Here is a 24,711-nt window from a genome sequence, read left to right as displayed (position 1 = left end):
TGTGTTTTTGTAATAAAGAGAAAGCTCAGAGGTGCTGCTGATTATTCTGTGGAAGCTGGAGACACGATCGTTCAGAGCTTGGATTTGTTTATCTGAGGGTTAAAAACGTTGCAACATTCAAAAGTCCAGGGAAGCTCGGGGCGTAACGGATTGAGAGGAAGCTAATTACAGAGAATGAGGTTTCTCACCTCTAAAGCTAACGAGCCTTTAGCGGCTCTGCGACAAAAGAACACCAATCTCAGCTTCCTCCAACCTGTGACCTTTCCATTAGGGGGAAAAGAGAGAGGCCACCTCGCTCGCCCGCTCACTCACACTCTTAAAATGACTGTTAACTGCAGTGCATTGTGGGCCGTGTGATCCCCAGACAGCACAGTTCAGCAGCCTGGACGCTCATCTGCACTTCTCAGCTACAGCAGTAAGCACTCTGTCACCTCCGACACACACACACACACACACACACACACACACACACACAGAGACTCAACCTTGAACCGCTTTGTGTTTGATTGTGTCAAATTGAGTGGAAAATGTGCTCTCCCTGAAGTGTGTGTGTGTGTGTGTGTGTGTGTGTGTGTGTGTGTGTGTGTGTGTGTGTGTCAGGAGGGGTCATCAGGAAGAAGGCAAAGTGTTCCAGGAAAAAAAAGCAAATTTGCAGTGCAACTCCCATATGGCCCCACACACACACACACACACACACACACACACACACACACACACACACACACACACACACACACAGTCTGAAAATGTCTGAAAATGTTGTAGAGGCTAAAACACCAAATATCTTTCTCCTGGTAGCTTGTAGTGTAGCCGAAGGCCGTGTAGCTTGTAGTGTAGCTGAAGGCCGTGTAGCTTGTAGTGTAGCTGAAGGCTGTGTAGCTTGTAGTGTAGCTGAAGGCTGTGTAGCTTGTAGTGTAGCTGAAGGCTGAGTAGCTTGTAGTGTAGCTGAAGGCTGAGTAGCTTGTGGTGTAGCTGAAGGCTGAGTAGCTTGTAGTGTAGCTGAAGGCTGAGTAGCTTGTGGTGTAGCTGAAGGCTGAGTAGCTTGGCCGTACAGATCAAAGCAATGATAAATAAGTGTCATTACATTGTGACATCAAGTTGAGAGACTTTGTCCCCGTCTGAGTCTGTGGCATTACTGAGCCCTCATACCTGAGCTGAGCCCTCATACGTGATGATGATGATGTTCATACATGATATCTCTCCATTCATCCATAACCCAGTGGACGGTTGATGACTCCTTTGAGGCAAAGCTGCGACGTGAGCACGGCTGAGTGATTCAGGTCAGAATGTCTGCTGTCTTCTCTGCTTCATGGTCAAAGTGTCACAAAGTGTGTGTGTGTGTGTGTGTGTGTGTGTGTGTGTGTGTGTGTGTGTGTGTGTGTGTGTGTGTGTGTGTTCAGGCGTCACATGGGTAATGATGTGGAAAAATGGCTTGTGAAGCAACTTTGGTGGTTGATCAGGAGCGACGCTGGGAGGAGGAGGGAGGGAGGGGAGGCGGGGGGAGGAGGAGGAAGAGGAGGGGGGAGGAAGGAGAAGGAGCAGGGAGGAGTGAGGAAGGGGGGGGAGGAGGAGGAGGAGGAAGAAGAAGGAGGGGGGAGGACTGAGGAGGAGTAGGAGGGGGGGTAGACGAAGGACGAAGGAGGAGTAGGAGGGGGAGGAGGCTCAGACTCTTTCTTCATCACTGAGCTCTAGATTGAAGTTACGGCCTGAATGATCTAAACAGTTCTTCTTCTTCTACTTCTTCTTCAGGCTCCACCTGTTTGTGGCATCTAAGAGCTTCAGGATCAAGATCCTCCACAAGCTGACAGGAAGTTAGTTATAGTCATATGACCTTTGACCCTGAAACATCTGTATTTTGTTCCTGGGTCTGCGTCTCAGTTTGATGTGTTCTGTCCCGTGTGTGGACAGGAAGGACGGACGGACGCCACATTACATTTTCTGTCCTCGTCTGCCAATTAAAGGAAGCGGCCTTTAGCCTGGAGGCAGGAAGTCCAGTTGATCCGGTCGCTCCTGTCAGTCACCTGGATGAACAGGAACGCGGCGGTGACCAGCATTTGTAATGATGGAGAGAAGAAGAAGCTGACTTCCACGCTTCTTCGTTCTCAGCAGCGAGCGGTTGGTGATGGAGGAGGCGGAGCTTGGATCCACTCCAGACACCAGGTTGAGGTCATGAGGATCGACTCCTTCTGTCAATATGCAACAAATATAATCTATCCACACAAAACACATCTGTACCATCATCATCCTCTCTCTCTCTCTCTCCTTCTCTTGTCTCTTTCCCTCACCCTCTCTCTCTCTCCTCTCTCTCTCTCTCTCTCTCTCTCTCTCTCTCTCCACACACACACTCACTCACCGGTGCGCGGCGGTCTCCCTCTCCAGATGGGTTGACCGCGAGCGGCGCGGACTTCGGGTCGGTGCAAAGTTCGCGGCTCGGTCCGGAATGATCGTATCCAACGTGAGCCTGGGCTGCGCGCAGTGCCGCGGGGGGCCGAACCCGGCCGGAGCCCTCAGCCCCGCGGGACACCTGGTGGCGGCGCTGTGCCTCGGCTTCATCGGCACCGTCGGGTTCCTCAGTAACTTCCTGGTGCTCACGCTGTTCTGCCGGTACCGGACGCTGCGCACGCCGATGAACCTGCTGCTGGTGAGCATCTCGACCAGCGACCTGCTGGTCAGCGTGCTGGGGACTCCGTTCAGCTTCGCGGCGAGCACCCAGGGGCGCTGGCTGATCGGGCGCGCCGGGTGCGTGTGGTACGGCTTCATCAACGCGTCTTTGGGTGAGTTTGGAAAAAAAAACTTACACGGTGGTCAGTGATGAAGATGAAGGTGCTGAGCTAAGTTACTGTTACTACTTCTTATTATGTCTTATTATGTATATCAAAGTGGTAATGACAGCGCCACCCTCAGGCTGATTGTACCAACCTGTTGTCTTCATCTTCATCCCACTGAGTGAAGACGCTGTCATGTTGTCATGGATCCATTCAAAGACCTACAAACATCTCATGAGGACAAACAGTAGAAGAACACAGATTTCTCTCTGCACCCTCAAAGGGCACACACACACACACACACACACACACACACACACACACACACACACACACACACACACACACACACACACACACAGTAATCAGTGTGTGGTCCCTGCTGAAGCTTGAGCGTTGGCGTGCTGATTAGTTCTGATTTCACTTCAGCTGCTATGAAGTGCGTTAATGTCCACATGTCGTAACACACCGCACGGTGATGCAACGTCCTTATCTGAAACAGGCTCTTGCCGCACTTTGAGTGTCACTGTCACGCGCTTAATCAGCCTCAAAGCCTCATTTCCTGTTTCCCTCACTGCCTTTGCCTCCTGGTTACGTCGACACGTTGCTCTGTCCTCTCCACCTCAGGCATCGTCTCTCTCATTTCCCTCGCCGTTCTGTCCTACGAGCGCTACAGCACCATGATGGCGCCCACCATAGCCGACGGCACAAACTTCCGTCCGGCGCTGAGGGGCATCTGCTTCTCCTGGCTCTACTCTCTGGCCTGGACCGCGCCGCCTCTGCTGGGCTGGAGCCGATACGGGCCCGAGGGTCCCGGCACCACGTGCTCGGTGGACTGGAAGACCCGGACGGGGAACAACATCTCCTACGTGGTCTGCCTGTTCACCTTCTGCCTGGTGCTGCCGCTCAGCGTCATCCTGTACTCCTACGGCAAGCTGCTGCAGGCCGTACGACAGGTCGGCTTCTGCTGCACACACACACACACACACACACACACACACACACACACACACACACACACACTTCTACATTCTAAGTCTCTACTTTTGCATCCAGGTGTCAAGTTAAACAAAGTCTCTCCTCCTCCCCCTCCCTCTCTCCCTCTCCCTCTCTCTCTCCCAGGTCAGTGCGGCTAGGTCGGCGGTGGCGCGTCGGCGGGAGCAGCGGGTGCTGTTGATGATCGTCACCATGGTGATGAGTTACCTGGTCTGCTGGCTGCCCTACGGCGTTGTGGCCCTGCTCTCCGTCTTTGGGCCTCCTGACCTCCTGACCCCAGAGGCCAGCGTCACGCCGTCGCTGCTTGCCAAGTCCTCCACCGTCATTAACCCTTTCATCTACATATTCATGAACAAACAGGTGAGCCGCTTTTTTTTCGCTTCTCTCTCTCTCTCTCTCTCTCTCTCTCTCTCTCTCTCTCTCTCTCTCTCTCTCTCTCTCTCTCTCTCTCTCTCTCTCTCTCTCTCTCTCTCTCTCTCTCTCTCTCTCCTCTCTCTCTCTCTCTCTCTCTCTCTCTCTCTCTCTCTCTCCTCTCTCTCTCTCTCTCTCTCTCTCTCTCCCCCTGGAGTTGACAACCGAATCCCCGGCCCCGCCCCTCGTGCACGACGCCTGATTTACATGGCGTGACATTCAGAGGGGGACAGGAAATGAGGACTCCTGTCACATTTCGCCGATCAATAAATCGTTAGACTGTTCATTAGCAGATTAATGTTTGAGACGAGCGTCACAGAGAGGAAGGACGTGTGTGTGTGTGTGTGTGTGTGTGTGTGTGTGTGTGTGTGTGTGTGTGTGTGTGTGTGTGTGTGTGTGTGTTTCTTGAGTATTGAACAGGTTGATAGAGTTGAACTGAATTCAAATCTCATGAATGAAAGCAAACAGACCGGAGAAGAAGAAGGAGCGGATAAACAAAGACAAGAGAAGAAGAAGCAAAAGGACGGGCGAAGGGAATAAAGATGAGACACACACACACACACACACACACACACTGAGGCCTGCGTGGAGCTTTCAGTCTTCACATCCTCCCAGCCCAGCAGACACGCGTGTGTTGAGGCGAGCTGAAGACTTAAAGCGCCGCACAGATTCACGCCACAAACCAAACAAAGTGTCGATTCTTCTTCTATGGAACGTCTACATATCAATCACCTGTTGGCCCTGTGGCATCCTGGGTAAATGTAGTAGACTTAGCGTATACGTGTGTACCTGGAGAGTATACTAAGCACACTATGTTTACCCAGCAGGGCCGGCTGCTCGCTGAGAGGAGACGCAGCGATGGCGTTACTGCTACAGCGTCTCAGACTACAGGAATACAACGTGTTCTACTTTAACGCTACCACAGAGACACTGCTCACTACTACGCTACTGATGGTGACGTGTGTGTGTGTGTGTCTGTCTGTGTGTGTGTGTGTAGTTCTTCATGTGTTTCAGGGCGTTCCTAACATGCTCCGCCCCTCCGCCCCCGGGCTCCGCCTTCAGGACTTTGTCTCGAGTGACACTGCGCACCTTCCACCCAGGACTCAAACACAACGCGTCTGTTCCCTCGCCGCCCATGGCCCCGCCCACCCAGGGATTCAAGGAGGGGTCTTCAGAAGGAGCCACAGACCCCGCCCCCTCTGCTCCCCCTGCTGCTTTCAGAGCCAAAGCCAAAGTGATCCTGATGGTTGAATACAAGGAGTAAGAACCCAGAACCTCCTGGAACCCAGACAGAAACCTACTGAGGTCGCACGTAAATCTCCTCACATCTCTGTTCTTCTTCTACTGTTTGTCCTCACGATGTCTATCTGCTCTACATCCTGTCAGCTGCTTCATCACACCAGCTGCAGACTGAGGAGAGAAGGACCAGGAAGTTACTATAGGATAGAGATCCATGACAACATACAGGGGGTTCAGGGTCAAAGGTCAGAGCTACTATAGGATAGAGATCCATGACAACATACAGGGGGTTCAGGGTCAAAGGTCAGAGCTACTAAAGGATAGAGATCCATGACAACATAAAGGGGGTTCAGGGTCAAAGGTCAGAGTTACTATAGGATAGAGATCCATGACAACATACAGGGGGTTCAGGGTCAAAGGTCAGAGCTACTATAGGATAGAGATCCATGACAACATACAGGGGGTTCAGGGTCAAAGGTCAGAGCTACTATAGGATAGAGATCCATGACAACATACAGGGGGTTCAGGGTCAAAGGTCAGAGCTACTATAGGATAGAGATCCATGACAACATACAGGGGGTTCAGGGTCAAAGGTCAGAGCTACTATAGGATAGAGACCCATGACAACATACAGGGGGTTCAGGGTCAAAGGTCAGAGGTCAACATGTCTTCCTGTAGAGGAGCTTTAGAGGCTTTAACACACAGGGTTCAGACGTGGAGCAACGGTTTAGTCGTGTGTATATTTAGCAGCGTGGCGTCTTACAGGAAGTGCTAGCACAGCAGCAACACATCAGCACGTTTCTTAGCACACATGCACGAGCACCGTCGCACTTTAGGATTTCAAAAGGAAGCTCACGGGAGAGGAACGGGAGAGGAACGGGAGAGGAACGGGTGGAATTGCATTCACCCACGCACCAGTGATTCAATCACGCAAAGATCCACAAAATGAGGTCAAGCTTTCATCTGGCACTGATGAAACGTGTGTGTGTGTGTGTGTGTGTGTGTGTGTGTGTGTGTGTGTGTGTGCCTCCTTAATCTGACCGACTCCACACCAGCGTGTTGGAGCAGCACCTCCTTCCTCTTGTGTAAGGTGATGTTTGAGCACAGCTGCACAGAGAGGAGACGTTCCCTGGCTTCACTCCTTCCCTCCTGACAGATTTGAGCCCCAAACCTCATTTGAACAAACAAACAGATGTAGTCACAGTGGAAGAGGCGGTGACATGACCGCACGTCTCTCTGCACACAGGACGCACGGACAGAGGGGACAAGGGACATTTAAGGGACATTTAAGGGACATTTAAGGGACATTTCACCTCAGAAGCTGCAATGTCACCCTGTGTGCTTCCTTCAATCATAAATGATATCATGTCACAAATCAGTGTGTGTGGGCTGGCTGTTTATTGATTTGTGTCACGCAAAGACACACACGCACACACACACACACACACACACACACACACACACACACACACACACACACACACACACACACACACACACACACACACACACACACACACACACACACACACACACACACACACACACACACACACACACACCAGAGCTGAGGATGATGAACGAGAGCTCACAGTGAAGGAAAGCAAGAGAAACACCGGTGCATCGCCAAGACGACAGCAGGAGGCGGAGTCATCCATCACTCCAAGGTTGGCACACCACCACCAGGCCTCCACCCTCAACCAGCACAAGACTCAGGAGCCAACCAATCACCACAGGCGTATACAACACACACACACACACAAACACACACACTGTACTACATACAACCATCAAAGGTGTGGAGAACGAGTCCTTCAACGCCTCAACAAAATGACATTTACATAGTGACGCATCATCTCTCACCTCACACACACACACACACACACACACACACACACACACACACACACACACACACACACACACACACACACACACAATTAATAAATCATAATTCTGATGTAAATTTGGTATGAAATGAATTCACAGCTGCTTTGTCTCTGAGCAGCAACACTGTTTCATTATGATAAGACTCTCAGTCCTCCAGTCTCTCTCTCTCTCTCTCTCTCAGTACCAGTCAGACCAGCCGGGGGCAGTGTTGTTGTAATGTAGCGTCACAGCGTGAGCGTGGCCGCCCGCTGTGCGCCTCTCTCGCCCCTCATCAGGTCCGCTCCCTCTCCCTTTGACACCTTTCTCTCTCTCTCCCTCACTCCCTCTGAAGCTCCTTCTCCTCTTGAAGACAGGTAATTGGATGTGAGAGCAGAGCAGACCCCCCGTGGACTCCATCTCCCGGTGGTCCGCCGTGTTCAGAGCGACCTACAAAGCTGCACGAACGCATCGTGGCCTTTTTACCCGGGAGGTTTGGATCGCAGGATATCTCCAGTAGTTCGGTCTGCTGCTGTGATTGAGTTGCCGAAGTTGAGTGGGCGTGGTTGAGTGGGCGTGGCAGCCATACGTCTCTGTGTGTGTGTGTACCACGATCAACAGATGGACCGATGTGTGAGGGCGTCATGTGATGATGATCTGTTGGTCTTCATTAAATATCAGCTCTCTCTCTGTGTGTGTGTGTGTGTGTGTGTGTGTGTGTGTGTGTGTGTGTGTGTGTGTGTGTGTGTGACAGAGATTTTCACTCCTATATATATCTCAAAGTGAATCTACCTTCATCTGGTGACAAAGTCATACCCCCAACACACACACACACACACACACACCCATAAGAGACACCATCTCACACACACTCGCTCAGACAGTGTGATTCCCTCAGGTTTGTCTTCCTCCCGCAGGACTCTGGAGAAGGTAAGAGTCTCTCCACGACGCAGTACCGGTCAGACCAGCGGGGGGCAGCAGAGACGAGCGTTTCCATTTGACCAACAAATCCATAGTTTTTGTCTGAATGGCGACTCGCTGCTTTTGGGTTTTAAATCGTTTTAAAGTAGAGTGGGCGGGGCGCACGAACACACATTGAAACGCAGCAATCAACACAAACATTAGAGATCTCACCTGAGACCCGCGCCGCATCTTCATCCTCATCTTCCTCATCGATCGCATGTGATTCCCTCCCGCACGTGTCCGGTCTGATGGCCGTCAGCTGATCGTCTGCGCTCACTGACTCGCGCTGAACTTGGATTCACACCGGAACTCCTCAGTAAATACGTGCTTCGTGCGTGTGTGCGTGTGTGCGCGCGCGCGTGCGTGCGTGTGTGTGTTTGCGTATGCGCGCGGGACTGACGCAGCGCCCCCTGCGGCGGTGAGGGGTAAATGCACTTGGACGTGCAGAGGTCCAGGCGTGACGTCAGTTTCTCCCACTCTTAGATTTAAACTTTATTTTACACATTTACTGCTTATTTGCTTATTTGTGATTTGTATCGATATAGTTGCTCTCTGGCTTTGCCTCCTCTCTTTCCGGCAGGTTGCCATGGTGAACGTGTGCATGCCCCTGTTGCTCTGCCTGCTGGTTAGCGGATGGAGCCGGAGCCAGGGTGAGGAGGCGACCCTTGACCCCAGAGAGAGCTGTGAGGCGTGGATGAGAGGAGTGCCAGGGACCCCCGGCTCGCATGGGCCGCCGGGTCGGCAAGGGCGAGAGGGCCGTCCAGGGGAGGCGGGCCAGTCTGGAGGGCGAGGTAACGCGGAGACGAGACGCATCGTAACAAACACACACACATCAAACACACATCTGTGCTACATAACTCCAAAACATCTGAACAGGAAGATTTATTTAGTCTGTCTGTGCTCTGCTGCCACCTGGTGGTGAGCTGGTGTTGACACAGGGCGAGCAGACTGAATGGAGGTCTTTGGCTAAAAAAAAATCTAAAATGTGAACTTTGACCTCGATCTCCCGACTATGAACCCGGGGACACTGCAGGATTCATTTCTTCAGATATAAACAAAGGCACTTACCCATTTCCTCTTTAGGTGTGAAGGGTGATAGAGGAGATCCGGGCGGGTCTGGGGACGGCGGGTCTCGGGGGCCGAGGGGTTTCCCTGGAGTTCAGGGGAAGGCGGGGCCAGCAGGAGAAGATCCTTTCTCTTATCGCTCCGCCTTCAGCATGGGACTGACCGCCTCCACCACTGCAGTGGACACGCCCATCATCTTCACCAAGGTGCTCTACAATGAACAGGTAACACCGTCCATCAATCAATCAATCAATCATACAGCCAATGTACTGATCAGTCAGTCACGACATCCTCTCTTCTGTTCCCAGCGCCACTATGACGATGTGTCAGGGAAGTTCAGGTGCTTCACTCCAGGACTGTACTACTTTACCTTCCATATGACTGTCCAGGTGAGGGAACACACACACACACACACACACACACACACACAAACAGAGAGACCCCCCCCCCACACACACACACACGCACACAGAGACAGAGAGACACACACACACAAAGAGACCCATACACACACAGACACACAGACACACACACACACACACACACACACACACACAAAGAGACCCACACACAGAGACAGACAGACAGACAGACAGACAGACAGACAGACACACACACAGTCCAACATACATTGCTGAGTGTGTGTGTGTGTGTGTGTGTGTGTGTGTGTGTCACAGGGTCGGGGAGTGAGGGTGGGTCTGTACCTTAATGGACGTGTGGTGACTCTGACGCTGGATCAGTACCAGGCCTCAGATCTGGACCAGGCCTCAGGAGGAGCCGTCCTCTCCCTCACACACGGGGATCAGGTGTGGCTGCAGGTGTACGGAGCGGCGGCGGCGGCGGCGGGTGGTGGTGGAATCTACGCCGACGTCAACAACGACTCCACATTCACAGGCTTCCTGCTGCAGCCACACGCCAGCCTCTGGAGCTGAAACCTTCATCCTCCAGTCTTCCTCTTCTCCCCCTGGAGCGACACCTCCATCTAACCATGAGCATTAAAGCAACCCGACCCATTTTAAACACATCTTGGTGCCCTATGGTTTGTTGATGTTCTGGATGTTTGTGTCTGATGGTGTCCATGTTTGGAGATCGCTAATTTTGTTAAACTGAGCTCACAGATCAATAAGGTCTTTGCTGTCTGAAGCTCTGAAGCTCCTCCCACCCAGAAATAGAGCAGAACATCCCCAGTAAAGGTCAAAGGTCACAAGGACAAACACACACACACACTGACATGAAAGAACTAAACCCTTAAAGGAAAGTGTGAGGATAAGAAATGAAAACAAAACACACAAAAACGCTTTTCTAGAGCTTTTATTAAAACATTCAAAGTGAAAAAAAAAAACTTTACATACTCGGTCATTGACATATAAAGCAACAAACAATAAGTAAAAAAGTGAGATGCAGAGAAACAGAAGTGAGACGTGGTTCACATCTCATTCTCCCCCTTCGTCCCACATCCCATCCAGTCTGAGCTGCATTCAGAAGGCTTGGGACTGTGTTCATGTCCTTATGCATGCGTGTTTGCGTTTATTTCTTACGGTAGTCGCCTGCGTACGCCCTGTGATCACCCTGCTCGGGGAACTGGTCTCCGTAGCGCCGCAGTATGTCCTGGAAGTTGGGCATGGCCGGTGAGAGCGGCGGGTAGCTCACGTGAGGCTCCTCCTGGCCGCTCTGGTAGGGCTCGGCCTCGTACTGCTCCTGCTGCTCGGCCTGCTGCTGCCGCTCGCTCTCTGTCGCCCCCTGGCCGCGCTCTTCCTCGGCGTGGCGCTCTGGCTGCGCTCCGACGCGCGCAGCCTCGGGCTCGTAGCGACGCAGACGGCAGTTGCGGTCGTACTCGGGGTCGCAGTGCGGGTTCTCGGGCTCCAGCACTCCACTCCGCGAGCCGTCGGCGTTCTGGTGGGGCTCGTAGGCCTCGGCGGGGTGCGGGACACGGCGGTGGGCTCCAGCACGAGGCTCGCTGGGCTTCACGGGGTGGCAGTCGCGGTCGTAGCCGATGAAGCAGTCGTAGCCCTCCTTGGTTTTACCTGGGGGGCCCAGAGGGTGGCGCTCCTCCTGGGCAGGTTCCTCATAATGGGGCTGGGAAAAGGGGTACTGCTGCCTGGAGGTGGCAGGACCCCGGCGCTGCATGGCGGTCTCACGCAGCGCGGTGAAAGGGTCGTTAGGGTCAGCAGACGCCTCTGAGCGCGGGGCGTAGGGGCTGTTGGTCTGGGCCTGGGCCTGGGCCTGGGCCATGTACTGTCGCAGCATGGTGTGGAGGTCAGCAGACGGAGCAGACGCCGCGGCGCTGGGCTGACGGTGCATCGCGTAAGGATCAGCGATTCTGTTAGCGTTAGCGTTAGCATTAGCATAAGCGTCCCTGAACATGGCGTAGGGGTCGTGATGGCGCTCAGAGGGTGCGGGGGCCATGCGGATGGCCGCCGCCTCCTCCCTCTCCTCCTGCTGCTGCTGCTTGTACGAATCTGGGGGCGTGGCAAACCTGGTGGCAGTGAGGGGGTTGCAGCCCTCCTCAAACAGAGGGTTACAGGATCCAGGCCCGGCCGGGGCGGGTGGGTTCGGGGCCCGGGGCGCCTGGAGGAGAAGATGGTAGAGAAATCAACACAAGGCAGGGAAACTAAATACATTCACTGTGTCAAACAGATACACAACTTACAACAACAAACAATGTTGGTGACCTCATCCTGACTGAATTCTAAACACCATTTCCTGTCACACATCCAGACTGAGGTAAGTATATGAAACGTGAGCGCACCACTAGAGAGGCAGCATAGGCACAGTAGTGATCCTGCGGGTCACAGTTGGGGTACTGCAGGTAGAGACCCGAGGGGGCTTTCTGCACCAGCTTGGCTTTGCAGCTCGGGTCTGTCTTGGGATCGCAGCCCAGGTGGGCGTAGGAGGGCAGGGGCCCGGCGGAGGGCGCGTAGCCGTAGGCGGCCTTCAGGTGGTACTGCAGACACTCGACGTCATCGGACGAACAGATGCGCAGCAGCTCCGCCTTCTGCTCCTGGAGGGAAACCAGAGGAAGATAGTATGACATCATCCACCCAACCCAAAGGTCGAACGCTTGTGCCGTCTGGAGGTGTGAGGCAGGTTAACCGACTCTAAAGCATCTATAGGTGCGGTACCTTGGAGAGGAACGGCGTGGTGGAGGGAGCGTAGTAGTGATAGCCAGACTGCGGGTCCTTTGCTGGAGCGGCCGAGCGGACGTAGAGAGGAGCCGGAGCCTTGGCCGGGGCGGGGGCGGCAGCGGGCAGCACCAGGGGGAGGTAGGGGCTCTTGCCTTGAACCAAAGCTGCATACAGGCAGTAGGGGTCCTTGGTGGGGTCGCAGGTTTTCACCGGTGCAGGCTTGGGGGGCTCTGGTTTAGGTTTGGGCCTGGTGGTGGAGGACGACACGCAGTTGGGGTCGTCCGAGTCGGCGCAAGCCTTGTAGATGTCCCCCAGGTGGCGCAAGTAGGCCTTGTAGGAGCGGCGTCCCTCGGCGCGGTTCTTGTTCTGGAGGTAGGCCAGGTAGATGCGGTCCATCTCCTGAACCTGCCAGGGGAGGACAACATCTGCCTCAAATCCAAGGCTTAGGTGTGTGTGTGTGTGTGTGTGTGTGTGTGTGTGTGGTACTCACCGCCTCCTGGTTGCCATTTTCAGTGAAGTACTTGTACCAGCCCCAGAAGTCCGAGTGCTGCTTGTACCAGCTGATGTTCCTGCGGTTGCGGATCAGCCTCCTGTGCGCCGCTACGGCCGTCGCCTTCTCCTGGATGCTTTCACCTGCTGAGGGCGACAGAAGAGGAGGAGGCGGGTATGTAAACACTGCCGGGCGTAACTATTCAGACTTTGGCACAAACTGGACTTAAATCCAAACTGGTTCTTGACGTTCAGACGGGAATAAAGAATCATCACAGTGTATGTAAAGAGTGTGTGTGTGCGTGCATGAAGGTACACATCTGTACATTAACTCCATATTTACCCTCTCCTTTGGGCTTCTGCACGATCGGTCCAGCAGACAAGAACGCTAGAGAGAGAGAGAGAGAGAGAGAGAGAGTAGAGAGAGAGAGAGAGAGAGAGAGAGAGAGAGAGAGAGACGGAGAGAGAGAGAGAGAGAGAGAGAGAGAGAGAGTAGAGAGAGAGAGTAAACAGTAAAAACTCCAGACATGGTGACAGATCAAAGTCTTTATGTTCGGTGTTTCAGGTTTGGCCTGCGCGGCGCTTTACAGATTTTATAGGCGAGCCTGTAAGCTGCTCTGTACATGCAGGGCCTTTCATCTCCACAGGGGAAACGTGCTAATGCCTCACAGAAGGAGAGGAGGAGGAGGAGGAAGAGGGGAACAACAGAGGAGGTGTGAATGGCCTGCAGGGAGTCCTTCAGGGGTTTGTGCCACACACAGGAAGTAATACTGGATAGAGAATCATTACTGTCACTTCACTACAAATCCTCCACTTTTACTCCATAATTTCTTAATCAATCATCACTTGGTGTGGGATGATTCTGTGTGTGTGTGTGTGTGTGTGTACACTCAGTATGCAGAGAAATGATTCACCTGCGACTCAACAACCAGCAGCTGGATCACTTTGACTCAAGTGAGCCAGACGCATGGCAGGGCCAAAGGTCACGGAGGCTAAGCAGAGGTACGTATCTGCAAAGGAAGGAAGCAGGAGGGCGACGTGAAGGTGACCCCGGGTGATGAGGAAGAGGAGCAGGAGGAGGAAGAGCAGGAGGAGAGTGGGCTAAATGATCCTGCCTCCGTGTTTCCGCTGGATTGTTTTTTACGAGCCTGTAAAAAGGTAGCGGGCACATCTGGAAACAGCTCGGCTTTAACAAGGAGGAGGAGGAGGAGGAGGAGGAGGAAGGTGGCGCGATGCTGACAGGTACTCATTTTTAACAGGAGCAGGGGCGATGAAGGAAAGCCGCCCCTTCATTCTTCCGCCCCCCCGCTAACCTTTGGTCCGCTCCTACGCTTTTACAGGCTGAAGATGAGACTTAAAGAGGAAGACGAGGAGCTGTGCGGCGCCGAAACACCGAGAAAGAAAGTGCAAACAGCTGCGGGAGGGGCGCACCGCCTTCCTGTTCATCATGAGAGCTCAAACCTCCTCCGAGGCCGAGCAGGTCTCCCTCTCTCTTTGACAGGACGACACCTTCCACGTGTCCACGGAGGAGATTTGTGACTTAATGCTTAAAATGAGTGCCTGTGTGCTTTACGCTGTGTTCAGTGTGAGATAATGGACAACTATCATGAGTAATGAGGAGTAATGAGGTAGTGCCAGGGATTTGTACCCTATAGCAACCATCTGTTCTGCTCCATTATATCATTAAACCCCCAAAACTTCTGCTCGTTTGTGTTTTTAGCTCCAATTTGCTTTTGTTGGCTGTTTGCGGTCAGTGGCTCACGCTGACAGGCATCAGGGATAATCACCCGGAATGTTCTCTAACTCCCGTTCCGGGCGTGTCTGCCTCCATTCCACATTATGTACTCACCGGGCAGCAACACGGCGGCCAGCAGCGCGGCCGTGCACACGCCGGAGAAGGTTGCTCTCCTTCCTCCGGCCATGACTTCACCTCCTCTTCTCCTGCTGAGAACAGAATGTTAGACTTCCATCTTTTCCATCACCTCAGCAACACTCAACTTGCAATCGACTCTACGAGGCTTTATTCCCCAATCGGGTCAGAACAAATCCAATCTCATCTTAACACTTTCCTTCATGTTACCTGGAACGATCAAGGGCATTAAATCTCTCTCTCTCTCTCTAAACTACCGTGCTGCCTGGAGCCTCCTTAAGGAAGCCAGGTGGTCCTAGCAGTCCAACTATACTTCAACCTGACCTTGAATAGCTGGAAAGTACCTAAGTCTACCCTCCCGCCCCCACACACACCATGTACGGAGTGTGTGTGTTCTCTTACCTGTGCTTGTCCGGCGTATCTGTCTGCAGGTCTGGAGGTGAAGGTGACGCGGCCTCCTGACCAGATGACTTCGTCCACCTGGGCTCGGCTGCACTCCGACGCAAAGTGTGTGTGTGAGTGTGAGAGTGTGTGTGTTTGTGTGCGCCCTGTCCCTACGGCCCCTCTGACAGACTGGCCTGACGAGGGGATCCTGCAAGGTTTTAAACAGAGCACACACACACACACACACACACACAAAACGCTCATTAACACACACGCATACACGCACACACACACACACCACCTGAGGGGGTCGGCAGCCACACTATGCTGAACACCTGATTGGTTGAAACATTGTGGTATATCTGACCAATAGGAGGCGGCGTAATGAAATGCAGGAAGAGAGTGAAGGTGGGAGGAGTTGTAGACGTGGAGGAAGAAGAGAAGAAGTCTCAGGTGAGAGACATCTCCATATGGACACACACACACGCACACACACCTCCACCAAGGCCTCTAGTTGACTGTGTGGATCAACCATGACATCTAACAGCTTATGAACTCCACCATGAGCTCAAACCAGCCAGCGATGTCGTCCCACCTCGTCCGGTCCCCAAGCAGCACACAGCGCCACCGTCAGGCCCGTCCACTCGCCAGCGGGTAAAACAAAGAGGGAGGCGGACAGGGAGGTAACGAGGGGGAGCTGAGGCGCCACATAAGCACTTCTTAGAGACCCCCCCCCCCCCCCACACACACACACACACAGGGACAGCTGGTCTGCACATGAGGTATTTGATAATCTACAGTTTCCTCCACAGTTAAAGTGTGCGTTTGCTCTGCGCTCAGGCTGGCGTGTCCCAACGCAGACCAGGCGTCAAACCGACACGTTACTGCGCTGTGACCCAACACCAGCACATCTGACCCCATGCTGTAATAACCACAACATTCGGCGATCATCGGCAGGAAGGGAGACGTTCAGCGCGTTCCTCCACAGCGCTTCAGAGGAACGGCTTTGCTTTGGCGAGCTGCGGCGCTCGTACGTGAAGCCGCCGCCGCCTCTGGGCTGATTTAGGGCAGCTTGCATCATTCCAGAGAGGAAACACGTTCAAGTTCAATCAACACACGCTCAGGTTCACGTTGAGTCCACTTTGCTGGTCTGAGAGGTTATGAACGTTATATTAAAGTCAAACAAACATCAGTCTGGTGTTTAAGCTCATTTAAGATCTGCAGCCTGTTATCAGATGTTAAAAAGGGTTTCAGGTCCTATAAGATCAAAGTGTGTGTGTGTAGTTTCCTGTCTTCCTTGTATTCATTCTGCTGCAGAGGCTCGCCCCCTCCCCCCCCCTCGGTGTTCCACCCTGGTTCCCTCTGGACTCCCACATTTTTCTGCAGCCCCGTTCTTGTCCCGTCGTGCCTCAGGCGACCGCGCGGTGCTGGCGTTAGCACTGTACCTCGTGTGTAATTAGGCGTACCAACAGGTGTTTCGCAGCGCCGGCAAACCTACAATCCGTTTCGGGAGCAGATTCAAACACGACGACGCCAAAAGCGTGCGCCTCATTTTCTCACACGCCGGAATGCCGAGGATTCTCAGAATTCACACACACACCTGGTTCACCTGGGCCACGGGGAAAACAAGGCTTTATTTCAACTCAGTGCTGAGTGACAGGTAGAGGAGCGGGGGGAGGGGGGGGCTGTACAAATGAGAGAGAAGGTAGAGATCAAACAAAGCCACGGTCAGCACAGCCATCATCTTCATCATCATCTTCATCATATCTACACACAGAAACCAAGTTTATCGGGACGCTTTCCTCACTGCAGGTCGTCGTCGTCAAACAGGTCTTCAAAGTCTGCAGGTGGGAGGACGAGAGAGAGGGAGAGAAGAAGAAGAGGGTTTGGGTTAGTACAGCTGTTTCCCTGCACGCCGCCGCCGCCACGTCTGCGTAGGGAAGCTCCGCCCTCCTGACACACCGGAGACCAAACAGAGAGCGCAAAACTGACCCCCCCCCAGCCCCCCCACACTCATTTTTTAGTCCTTTTATTGACACTCAGGTCCTCAGGTGAGCGAGCAGAGCCGGGTTGGCGTTTCCCCGGCTCACACCACATGGTGGCGCTGTGATTGGTTTGATCCTGTGGAGTCTCAACATAGTGAGGCTTTGATTTATAGGAAAAGACTGATCATTTAACACGCACACGCGCACACACGCACACGCACACACACACGCACACACACGGTTGTTAAAGCTCATTCTTACCTAAATAAGCATTTTCTTGAAAGGTGTTTCTAATTTTCTGCTCACCGTGTGTGTGTGTGTGTGTGTGTGTGTGTGTATGTGTGTGTGTGTGTTCAAAGCAGCTGACTGGCGTGGTGTCCCGCTGAGTTTCAGTCTAAGAGAAGCTATAAACTCACTTTATACCATCCTCTCTCTCTCCCCCCCCCTCTCTCCTTCGTTTCCTCCCTCCCCCCTCTCGCTCCTTTCTCCCCCCCCCCCTTCTTTCTCTCTCTCTCTCTCTCTCCCCCCCCCCCCCCCTCTTTCTCTCTCTCTTCCCCCCCCTCTTTCTCTCTCTCTTCTCCCTCGCTCTTCAGAAAACAAAGTCAGTCTTAAGCAGATAAATGGATCAAACGTTCACCTTGGTGCACCTGTGTTCTCACACATCATGTAGAAGGAGCAGAAGGAGAAGAAGGAGAAGAAGAAGTCCTTACCATTGAAGAAATCTGAGTGCACCGCTTTTTCATGAGCTGCCAGGTCCATGAGCAAACCACTGCTGCCCCCTGTCTGTAACACAAAGCATTACAGGCACACATGAGGCTAGTGTGTGTGTGTGTGTGTGTGTGTGTGTGTGTGTGTGTGTGTGTGTGTGTGTGTGTGTGTGTGTGTGTGTGTGTGTGTGTGTGTGTGTGTCATTTCAGTAGAATAATGATCCACATAAACTGTACATGCATTAAATAATAACCGACAGGAATTTATCGATCTGTTGATCTATTTTCATTCGACTACATAGTGAAACATTGTTGTTCAATAAAGAACAAACTGATTGTTATTCGATGACAGGAATAGATAACGCGTCATGCTCATGTTACCATGGCAGCGTTATTTTAATTTCTACCAAAACTGCGTTGCATTTGTGTTCATAAGCCGTTTCTGACCCTGTTTGTTAGATATTAAATGACGTTATAAGTTCACTTCTGTATTCTTTGATGAAAAGCAAGGATTCGCTTTAACCATACGACTTTTCCACGTTAGTACATGAAAAACATAACCTAGCTCGGCGAATTACAGACGACACTAAACTAAGCTCTAAATAATTGCCTGGTCATAAACATTTGTATTGATAACTTTGATTTTAACTCGAATTTCCGGACTCTTAGCTGCGGAGTGTTTTTAGCCGCGTTAGCTAGTCAGCTAACATTAGCCCGGGTGTGGACCCGTGGTTCCGTTCCGTTCGGCCAACAAACCTCGTCCAGGTCCACATACGGGCCCGCGCCTTCTGGAAACATCTCGTCCACGGCAGGTTTCATTTTGTTTCCTCTCTCCGTTTGTACTTTTGTGTTTGTAGCACGCTAGGCCTTCCACTTCCTCCTTCTGCCTCTTCTTCTGCTTCTCCGCAGAGTCTTCACGCACACTCTGTGGCAGCTTGGCCGCCCCCTGCAGGACGGGCGCGACAACACGTCAGTCACAGGTCATTCTGTTAGGAGTGATGACGAAATGAAGCTATTTGAAGCGTGGCTGCAGTTACCTTCTGATGCGCTCATTCCACACATGCATGTTACCAGGACGACTAATATCACTACTGCTGCCAACACGCACAGTAATAACAGTAATGATATTCATGTATGACAGGCATGACATCACCACACACCACCCTGCAAGGTCATACATCATCAGTCACTGTGGCTTGATATGTTCACATCCATTGACGTCATTGTTTGGGCGGCTGGGATGAGGAGCGACATCACTACCAAGCAGCCGCATCAGTCGCTTGTTATATAAGGTATGGCTGACATGTTGGGATTCAATTCTTTAGTTTCAATTAAGGGTGGAACAAGAAACCATGTCAGACTGCAAATATCCACTGGAAACCGTCTACAAACACGAGCACAAGGAGAAGGTTCACATTGAGAAACCGCCGAGGTAAAGTGGTTCTGGCAGCTTGATGGAGCAGTTCTGTGTTACTTAAACTCTGTTGCTGATTTCTGAATGCTCTGACTGCTCTTGGTCCGTTTCTACAGGTACACCTCCAAGTTTAGGACAACAGTTCTGCGTGAAGAAAAGCAAAACAAATGTGCGATGAGGACGATGGGACCAGCGAACGTGGAGGTGCCCGCTCCAGACAAATACCTCCTGAAACATTCCAAAGAGCCCAAACGTCCTGAAAGTGAGACCAACATCTACTCTGCACTCCACCCCGTTTCACCAATGAGTGGCTGCATCTTTCATAAACGATTCTATAATTCACTCCTCTGACTTTGTCCCTGCAGAGAAAGTCTTTTCCGCCGTGTCCCCTAAGACCTCCGCCTTCAGGAGACCACCTGTTCCTCTGAGGACAGAAAAGCCACTGATGGGCCTTAAAACCAAGAGGGACTTTGTAAAGACGGCTCACAAAGACATCGTGCTGAAAGTGCCACTGCCAATCTATGCAGACACCAAACGAGGAGACAAACACCTCCTGGAAAATTCAGGACTTGTTCCAAAGTACAGGAAGAAGAAGGTGAAGTCCTCCAGGAGTTTGTTCACTCATTCACTCATTCAGAAGGGATTCTGTTGGAGCATTTAGGAGACGTAGATGTTAACTTACAGCTTCATGTAGAGGGGCTTTTAGAGGCTTAAGGGTCCATTCAAAGACCTTTAGAACTTCTGTATGAAGTGTTCCACCTCTCCAGCCTCCACAGCTCTCATAGTTCTGCTTCCTTTGTGTGCCTGCAGGATTACGGGCAGACTCCCCGGTACGTGCAGCAGCGAATCACAGAGTCTTTGCAGGCAAAGGAGGACCATGAGAAAGACCTGGAGGAGCAGAGGAGGAAGAAGGCCTTGAAACAGCTGACTGAGGAGGAGCGACAGGCCATCCTGGAGGTATAAATGTGCACAACACAAATACATTTGAAACCTACAAAGTCAGATAGGTTAATCAGCAAACCTCCACAAACCACCAGAGCTCACTTGTTGTTGTTTGTTGTTGGTTTGTTTCCCAGGGCCTGAAGAAGGAGTGGACTGAGATGACCCGCCAATATCTGACCCTCCCCTTCAGAATCATCACTTACGCCACAAAGGATCGCAAGGATCGGCTGGAGAAGGGGCTGAAGGAGCTGGAGGCCGACATCGACATCTTCGAGGCGCACAAATTCATCTGCATCGGCAACTAAGACTGGAACGCTTTCCAACACGTCACTGCATTTGAGAGGAAAATCGACCATCTGGCTTCTGTTTGGAGTTTACTCGTTCTCCCCGTGTCGGTGTGGGTTTTCTCCGGGTGCTCCGGTTTCCTCCCACCTCCAAAGGCACGCAGCTTAGACAAAACGGACGCTGGGATTGGCTCCAGCCGAGGATGGATGGATGGAGGGATGTCTGGAGGGATGTGTGGTCAGTCAGCTGTAGGTCGTTGTGTGTATGTTTTGTGAGAAACGAGCACATGAAATGAGAGTATTGACCCTGCCTGGCTGAGATGTATATGATTTATTTGTAGTACTTCACATGAAGATATACAATCCTACACACAAAGGGTTACATGTTCTACTTCTATGTAAGGCTATGCTGGAGTAAGAAACACTAGTAGTTCACTGTAGACCCCCCCACCCCCCCACCCCCTTTCTATCCTCCTGGTCTTCCTGGTCCCTGCTCCCCTCCGGGCCCCTCCTCCCCCTCAGTGTTCGTGTCCCACGTTGGTCTCGTATCCCAAAGTGTCGCCGAGGTGCTGGTGGGCGAAGAAGGCCCGGGCCATCTGGTTGATGTGGTTGTAGGCTCCGATGGATCTGAAGTACTCGATGTAGTTCCAGAAGTCAGAAGTGGAGTAGGGCCAGTAGGGGACAGCCGGTGGTTCATCATAGGGAACTGAAGACACGCAGAGACACGCAGAGACACGTCAGGGACTCCATCCACAAGATCAATCAGAGATTTTACAAAAGGGCCCCATTTCTGTGAGATATAAGCCCCAACTCGCTAAAGTGTGTTTGTTCCTCTGTAAGTCCATTCAAAGATCTACAGAGCTGAAGAGAAGCACAAACATTTACACACTGACAGAGGAACACACACACACACACACAGTTACGAGGTGAAGTGCGGCTTCAACGTCAGTATGTGATTTTCTGTGCGTTCCAACATTTGTGGTAATAATCCGGGTTCTATCGGGACGTGTTACATATTTACCTCCTTCTGGGATGACTCTGGCCTCTGTGAGGAGGAAGAGAGAGAGAGAGAGAGAGAGAGAGAGAGAGAGAGAGGAAGAGGGGAAAGAGAGGAAATTAACATTCCCAAACATTCCAACGTTTTATATGTACAAAGACGGGATTCAGGTCTGGAAAAGTGAGAATCCAGTTTCTCCCAGAGGAGCCTGAGATCGCTGCTCACTGCTCAAATATTATTTCTGAGAATTTCACATAGGCACACACACACACACACACACACACACACACACACACACACACACAGCTCCTCCTGCAGACCTGAACAGCGTCGCCTTTGTGCAGCAGGAAGAGACAAACCCTGGCCTGTGGCTGCAGCTCCACATCCATTCAATGTTTATGGTCATATTATTGATGATAGATGATTATTATCTACATGCACTCATCAAACTCTGCCTTTACTGCACAGGTTCAGTAGATTTCATGTATGATGCATCAAATCATCCTAATCTTTCTGTTAACCTGCTAAATGCTAATGAGTCGACTCAAAGACGCTAAATTCAATCAGCATTTCATATTTGTAACCATTCATAATTCAGTTTACCACAAACTAAATCACAGCATTTATACAGATTCTGATAAAACATTATGACTAAATCCTTAAATACATGAAGGGAAGATTGATGTGTTTAACAGTGACACTTGTAGTTTCTTAAATTCTTAAATTGTATTTTTCTGTTTTAGTAATTGTTAATTGTATTTTCTTTTTAATTGTATTATTATGAAAGAATAAATCATTGTCTCTGCTCCTCATGTGTTGGCTATCATCTCTCCACAATGCATCTGAATATCTTTGGCGTCTTTGGAGACTTGAGACGTTTCTAAAGACTTTAGAATGAAACTGGACAGACTTGTTGTTGTTAAAGTGGACAGAAGAGAAACGGAACTCACCGGCGAGGCGACAGGCGAGGAGGCCGAGGAGAAGACTGATCCACACCGTCCTCTTCATCTTTCCCTCCTGTAGGAACAACAAATGCTGTTAATGTTTCAATCAGCTGCTCACAGTGAAGCTGTGTGCAAAGAGACCAGACCTCATCTGGACAAATCCACACATGATTCATCTTTGGAAGAGTTTACCTGTGAATGGTTCCTGACGGGCGAGCAGGGAGACGCTGCTGTGTGTGTCTGCTGCTTCACAGTGCTCTGCAGTGTGTGGGGCTCACAGGAGGCGCACACACACACACACACACAGTCCAGCTCAGCTCAGCCATGCCCACATTATCTGTACAGAACTGTGTCCCCTCTTGAGATTTCCAGGTGGCGTTTGTCTCCTCCCACATGTTTCCATCCATGTTCTTGAGTTACAGCTCCTGAAGCAGAAGTCATTATTGATTGATTGATTGATTGATTGATTGATTGATTGATTGATTGATTGATTTAAAACACCATTAGCTATGAGACTGAGGTTACAGATCAGAGATAAAAGTGACAACATGATCTCTCTCTCTCTATTAGTTTAGGAGATCTGGATGTAAATCAATAACAGATGGACACCAGAGAAGAAGAATGTTGATTAGGACTTTAATTCTAGCATCTACTTAACTTATTTAAATGAAGAGAAACAGAAGAAACCACACTTCTACAACCTGTCCACCTGATGGTGCTAAGACACGCACGCACGCACACGCGCGCGCACACACACACACACACACATAAAATGAAGAGACAGAGACCTCTCACTGTATATCAGGACTTTATTTCTATTATTATTTATCTCTTTACTTATTGAAATGAAGTTTATTAAGAACAAACCACACTTCTACAATCTGTCCACTAGATGGAGCGACACACGCACTGTCAAAACGAAAGTTAACTTTGTTTCAGTTTGAGGAGCTGAGACGTGACGCAGCGTGAGTTTGAGTTTAATGGATCATAGTTTATTTTTCATACTGTGTGTGTGTGTGTGTATACCAAGGGTATTCAACTGAAATGTAAAGAGCTCCATTTAGAGAACATTTCTTGAAGCAAAGGTCCTGAAGATCTGGTTCGGAGCGATCTGCCGGGCGGGCCGACTCGCCGGACTCTGGTTCTGGGAGCCTGACGAGCCTGTGAGTGCGGGGAGGCGCGCGCGGCTTCACCCGCTGTTACTGCAGATCGATACGTCAGAGTCTCCAACACACCGGGAAAAGTGGCTCGATTTTTCGCTTTTGACAAAAAATGTCGCCAAAAGGATTTGGAAAGTCGCAATATTTAGCGAGAAAGTCGCCAAGTTGGCAACACTGAGACAGACTTGATTGGCTGGCTAGAATCACGTGGGATGGCTTAACTCGCATGCAATTGGTCCGTTAAACCATTACCGTAAAGACTACAGAAGCGGTGCCGGTTAAAATAGAAACAGAAGCGCCCTGTTTTAAACCATAACATTCTGTTTTGGCTGTAGGTCCGGGTCCGTATGGGCCGGCTTCACACGCACACACACACACACACACACACACCCCAATATCGTGAATTTATTTCAGTAATTCAATTCAAAGTCACACTCTCATATATTATAGATTCTTACACACAAAGTGAAATGTTTCAAGCCTTTATTTGTTATAATTTTGCTAAGTATGGCTCACAGCTCATGAAAACCTCAAATTCAGTTTCTCAGAAAATAACAACATTGTGAAAAAGTTCAATATTGTAGACTCACGTTCTCTCGCTCTGATCAGCTCATTGATCTAAATCAGCTGCTGAGGTTTCCTGAACCTTTACATCGTCTCTCAGTCTGGTTCAGTCAGCTACACAATCATGGGGAACACTGAGTTCACAGTCATTGACACCCAAGACCCAACAATGCAGACGAGCTGAAGGCCACAATCAAAGCACCCTGGGCTTCCGTCCCGCCTGAGCAGTGCATCAGGCTGGTTGCCTCCATGCTGCACCGCAGTGATGCAGTCATTTGTGCAAAAGAAGTATTGAGTGCAAACATGAACACACACTTTACAGAAGGCCCACATTTAATTTATCTTGATTGGTCTTGTGTGATATTCTAATTTTCTTAGATACTGGATTTGGGGTTTTTATGAGCTGGAAGCCAAACTTATTATAATTATAACAAATAAAGGCTTGTGTGTTTGTGTGTGATAAAAAAACTTTGAATTGAATTCTGACGTAAATGAACTTTTCCACAATATTCTAATTTATTGAGAAGCTTGTGTGTGTGTG

General features: G+C 50.9%; 7 protein-coding genes across 10 annotated transcripts in view; 4 read left to right on the top strand and 3 right to left on the bottom strand.

Annotated features, from left to right (window-relative positions):
* The first annotated feature begins 2,440 nt into the window (after positions 1 to 2,440).
* On the top strand, positions 2,441 to 6,404 carry LOC142990571 (pinopsin-like). The gene is made up of 4 exons (XM_076140393.1): positions 2,441 to 2,774; positions 3,393 to 3,721; positions 3,888 to 4,121; positions 5,170 to 6,404. Exons 1-4 carry the CDS (start codon positions 2,441 to 2,443, stop codon positions 5,434 to 5,436), a joined length of 1,164 nt encoding a protein of 387 aa, XP_075996508.1. The 3' UTR covers positions 5,437 to 6,404.
* A 1,502-nt stretch (positions 6,405 to 7,906) lies between these two features.
* Positions 7,907 to 10,237, top strand: adipoqa (adiponectin, C1Q and collagen domain containing, a). The gene is made up of 6 exons (XM_076140392.1): positions 7,907 to 7,923; positions 8,195 to 8,207; positions 8,821 to 9,031; positions 9,324 to 9,529; positions 9,614 to 9,694; positions 9,983 to 10,237. Exons 1-6 carry the CDS (start codon positions 7,907 to 7,909, stop codon positions 10,235 to 10,237), a joined length of 783 nt encoding a protein of 260 aa, XP_075996507.1.
* Positions 10,238 to 10,642: 405 nt separating this feature from the next.
* Positions 10,643 to 16,684, bottom strand: and1 (actinodin1). Of its 2 annotated transcripts, none has more exons than XM_076140396.1 (7): positions 15,192 to 16,684; positions 14,769 to 14,863; positions 13,263 to 13,307; positions 12,921 to 13,066; positions 12,428 to 12,835; positions 12,055 to 12,306; positions 10,643 to 11,873 (listed from the first exon to the last, which is right to left on the bottom strand). In XM_076140396.1, the coding sequence occupies exons 2-7, from the start codon at positions 14,839 to 14,841 to the stop codon at positions 10,833 to 10,835; spliced, it is 1,965 nt and encodes a 654-aa protein (XP_075996511.1). In that variant the 5' UTR covers positions 14,842 to 14,863; positions 15,192 to 16,684; the 3' UTR covers positions 10,643 to 10,832. The 2 variants fall into 2 exon arrangements, with proteins under 2 accessions (XP_075996511.1, XP_075996512.1); XM_076140397.1 differs by having other exon boundaries at positions 12,921 to 13,063.
* Positions 16,685 to 16,777: 93 nt separating this feature from the next.
* Positions 16,778 to 18,795, bottom strand: LOC142990575 (COP9 signalosome complex subunit 9-like). Its single transcript, XM_076140398.1, has 3 exons — positions 18,622 to 18,795; positions 17,869 to 17,941; positions 16,778 to 17,014 (listed from the first exon to the last, which is right to left on the bottom strand). Exons 1-3 carry the CDS (start codon positions 18,682 to 18,684, stop codon positions 16,977 to 16,979), a joined length of 174 nt encoding a protein of 57 aa, XP_075996513.1. The 5' UTR covers positions 18,685 to 18,795; the 3' UTR covers positions 16,778 to 16,976.
* Positions 18,796 to 19,217: 422 nt separating this feature from the next.
* Positions 19,218 to 20,526, top strand: LOC142990569 (enkurin-like). Its single transcript, XM_076140391.1, has 5 exons — positions 19,218 to 19,297; positions 19,396 to 19,541; positions 19,645 to 19,874; positions 20,090 to 20,236; positions 20,356 to 20,526. The coding sequence occupies exons 1-5, from the start codon at positions 19,218 to 19,220 to the stop codon at positions 20,524 to 20,526; spliced, it is 774 nt and encodes a 257-aa protein (XP_075996506.1).
* A 497-nt stretch (positions 20,527 to 21,023) lies between these two features.
* otos (otospiralin) lies at positions 21,024 to 22,519 on the bottom strand. Its single transcript, XM_076140385.1, has 3 exons — positions 22,453 to 22,519; positions 21,527 to 21,550; positions 21,024 to 21,211 (listed from the first exon to the last, which is right to left on the bottom strand). Exons 1-3 carry the CDS (start codon positions 22,508 to 22,510, stop codon positions 21,024 to 21,026), a joined length of 270 nt encoding a protein of 89 aa, XP_075996500.1. The 5' UTR covers positions 22,511 to 22,519.
* An 869-nt stretch (positions 22,520 to 23,388) lies between these two features.
* Positions 23,389 to 24,711, top strand: part of LOC142990557 (protein NLRC3-like) — a 13,473-nt gene continuing 12,150 nt past the window's right edge. For all 3 annotated transcript variants that reach the window (XM_076140377.1, XM_076140379.1, XM_076140376.1), the window contains exon 1: positions 23,389 to 23,411. The gene's annotated coding sequence lies outside the window, so the exon portion shown is untranslated. The remainder of the gene's footprint in view (positions 23,412 to 24,711) is intronic.

The sequence above is a fragment of the Genypterus blacodes genome, unplaced genomic scaffold, assembly GCF_046128005.1.
Source record: "Genypterus blacodes isolate CSIRO-AG114 ecotype Tasmania unplaced genomic scaffold, CSIRO-AGI_Gbla_v1 ptg000589l_1, whole genome shotgun sequence".
Taxonomy (NCBI): Eukaryota; Metazoa; Chordata; class Actinopteri; order Ophidiiformes; family Ophidiidae; genus Genypterus; species Genypterus blacodes.
Note: the sequence above shows the minus strand (reverse complement) of the source record. Positions and strands in the feature narration are given on the sequence as shown.

Excerpts from the sequence above, each read along its gene's own strand:
- LOC142990571 (XM_076140393.1), top strand. The coding sequence starts at position 2,441 with ATGATCGTATCCAACGTGAGCCTGGGCTGCGCGCAGTGCCGCGGGGGG. Across the intron at positions 2,775-3,392 it reads CTTCATCAACGCGTCTTTGG|GCATCGTCTCTCTCATTTCC; the intron begins GTGAGTTTGGAA and ends TCTCCACCTCAG. Across the intron at positions 4,122-5,169 it reads ACATATTCATGAACAAACAG|TTCTTCATGTGTTTCAGGGC; the intron begins GTGAGCCGCTTT and ends GTGTGTGTGTAG.
- adipoqa (XM_076140392.1), top strand. Across the intron at positions 9,032-9,323 it reads GGGCCAGTCTGGAGGGCGAG|GTGTGAAGGGTGATAGAGGA; the intron begins GTAACGCGGAGA and ends TTTCCTCTTTAG. Across the intron at positions 9,530-9,613 it reads AGGTGCTCTACAATGAACAG|CGCCACTATGACGATGTGTC; the intron begins GTAACACCGTCC and ends TTCTGTTCCCAG.
- and1 (XM_076140396.1), bottom strand. The coding sequence starts at position 14,841 with ATGGCCGGAGGAAGGAGAGCAACCTTCTCCGGCGTGTGCACGGCCGCG. Across the intron at positions 13,308-14,768 it reads GGCCGCCGTGTTGCTGCCCG|CGTTCTTGTCTGCTGGACCG; the intron begins GTGAGTACATAA and ends CTCTCTCTCTAG. Across the intron at positions 12,307-12,427 it reads CCACGCCGTTCCTCTCCAAG|GAGCAGAAGGCGGAGCTGCT; the intron begins GTACCGCACCTA and ends GTTTCCCTCCAG.
- LOC142990575 (XM_076140398.1), bottom strand. The coding sequence starts at position 18,684 with ATGAAACCTGCCGTGGACGAGATGTTTCCAGAAGGCGCGGGCCCGTAT. Across the intron at positions 17,942-18,621 it reads CGTATGTGGACCTGGACGAG|ACAGGGGGCAGCAGTGGTTT; the intron begins GTTTGTTGGCCG and ends TTTGTGTTACAG. Across the intron at positions 17,015-17,868 it reads GCACTCAGATTTCTTCAATG|ACTTTGAAGACCTGTTTGAC; the intron begins GTAAGGACTTCT and ends TCCCACCTGCAG.
- LOC142990569 (XM_076140391.1), top strand. The coding sequence starts at position 19,218 with ATGTCAGACTGCAAATATCCACTGGAAACCGTCTACAAACACGAGCAC. Across the intron at positions 19,298-19,395 it reads CACATTGAGAAACCGCCGAG|GTACACCTCCAAGTTTAGGA; the intron begins GTAAAGTGGTTC and ends CCGTTTCTACAG. Across the intron at positions 19,875-20,089 it reads CAAAGTACAGGAAGAAGAAG|GATTACGGGCAGACTCCCCG; the intron begins GTGAAGTCCTCC and ends GTGTGCCTGCAG.
- otos (XM_076140385.1), bottom strand. The coding sequence starts at position 22,510 with ATGAAGAGGACGGTGTGGATCAGTCTTCTCCTCGGCCTCCTCGCCTGT. Across the intron at positions 21,551-22,452 it reads CCTCGCCTGTCGCCTCGCCG|AGGCCAGAGTCATCCCAGAA; the intron begins GTGAGTTCCGTT and ends TCCTCCTCACAG. Across the intron at positions 21,212-21,526 it reads CAGAGTCATCCCAGAAGGAG|TTCCCTATGATGAACCACCG; the intron begins GTAAATATGTAA and ends GCGTGTCTTCAG.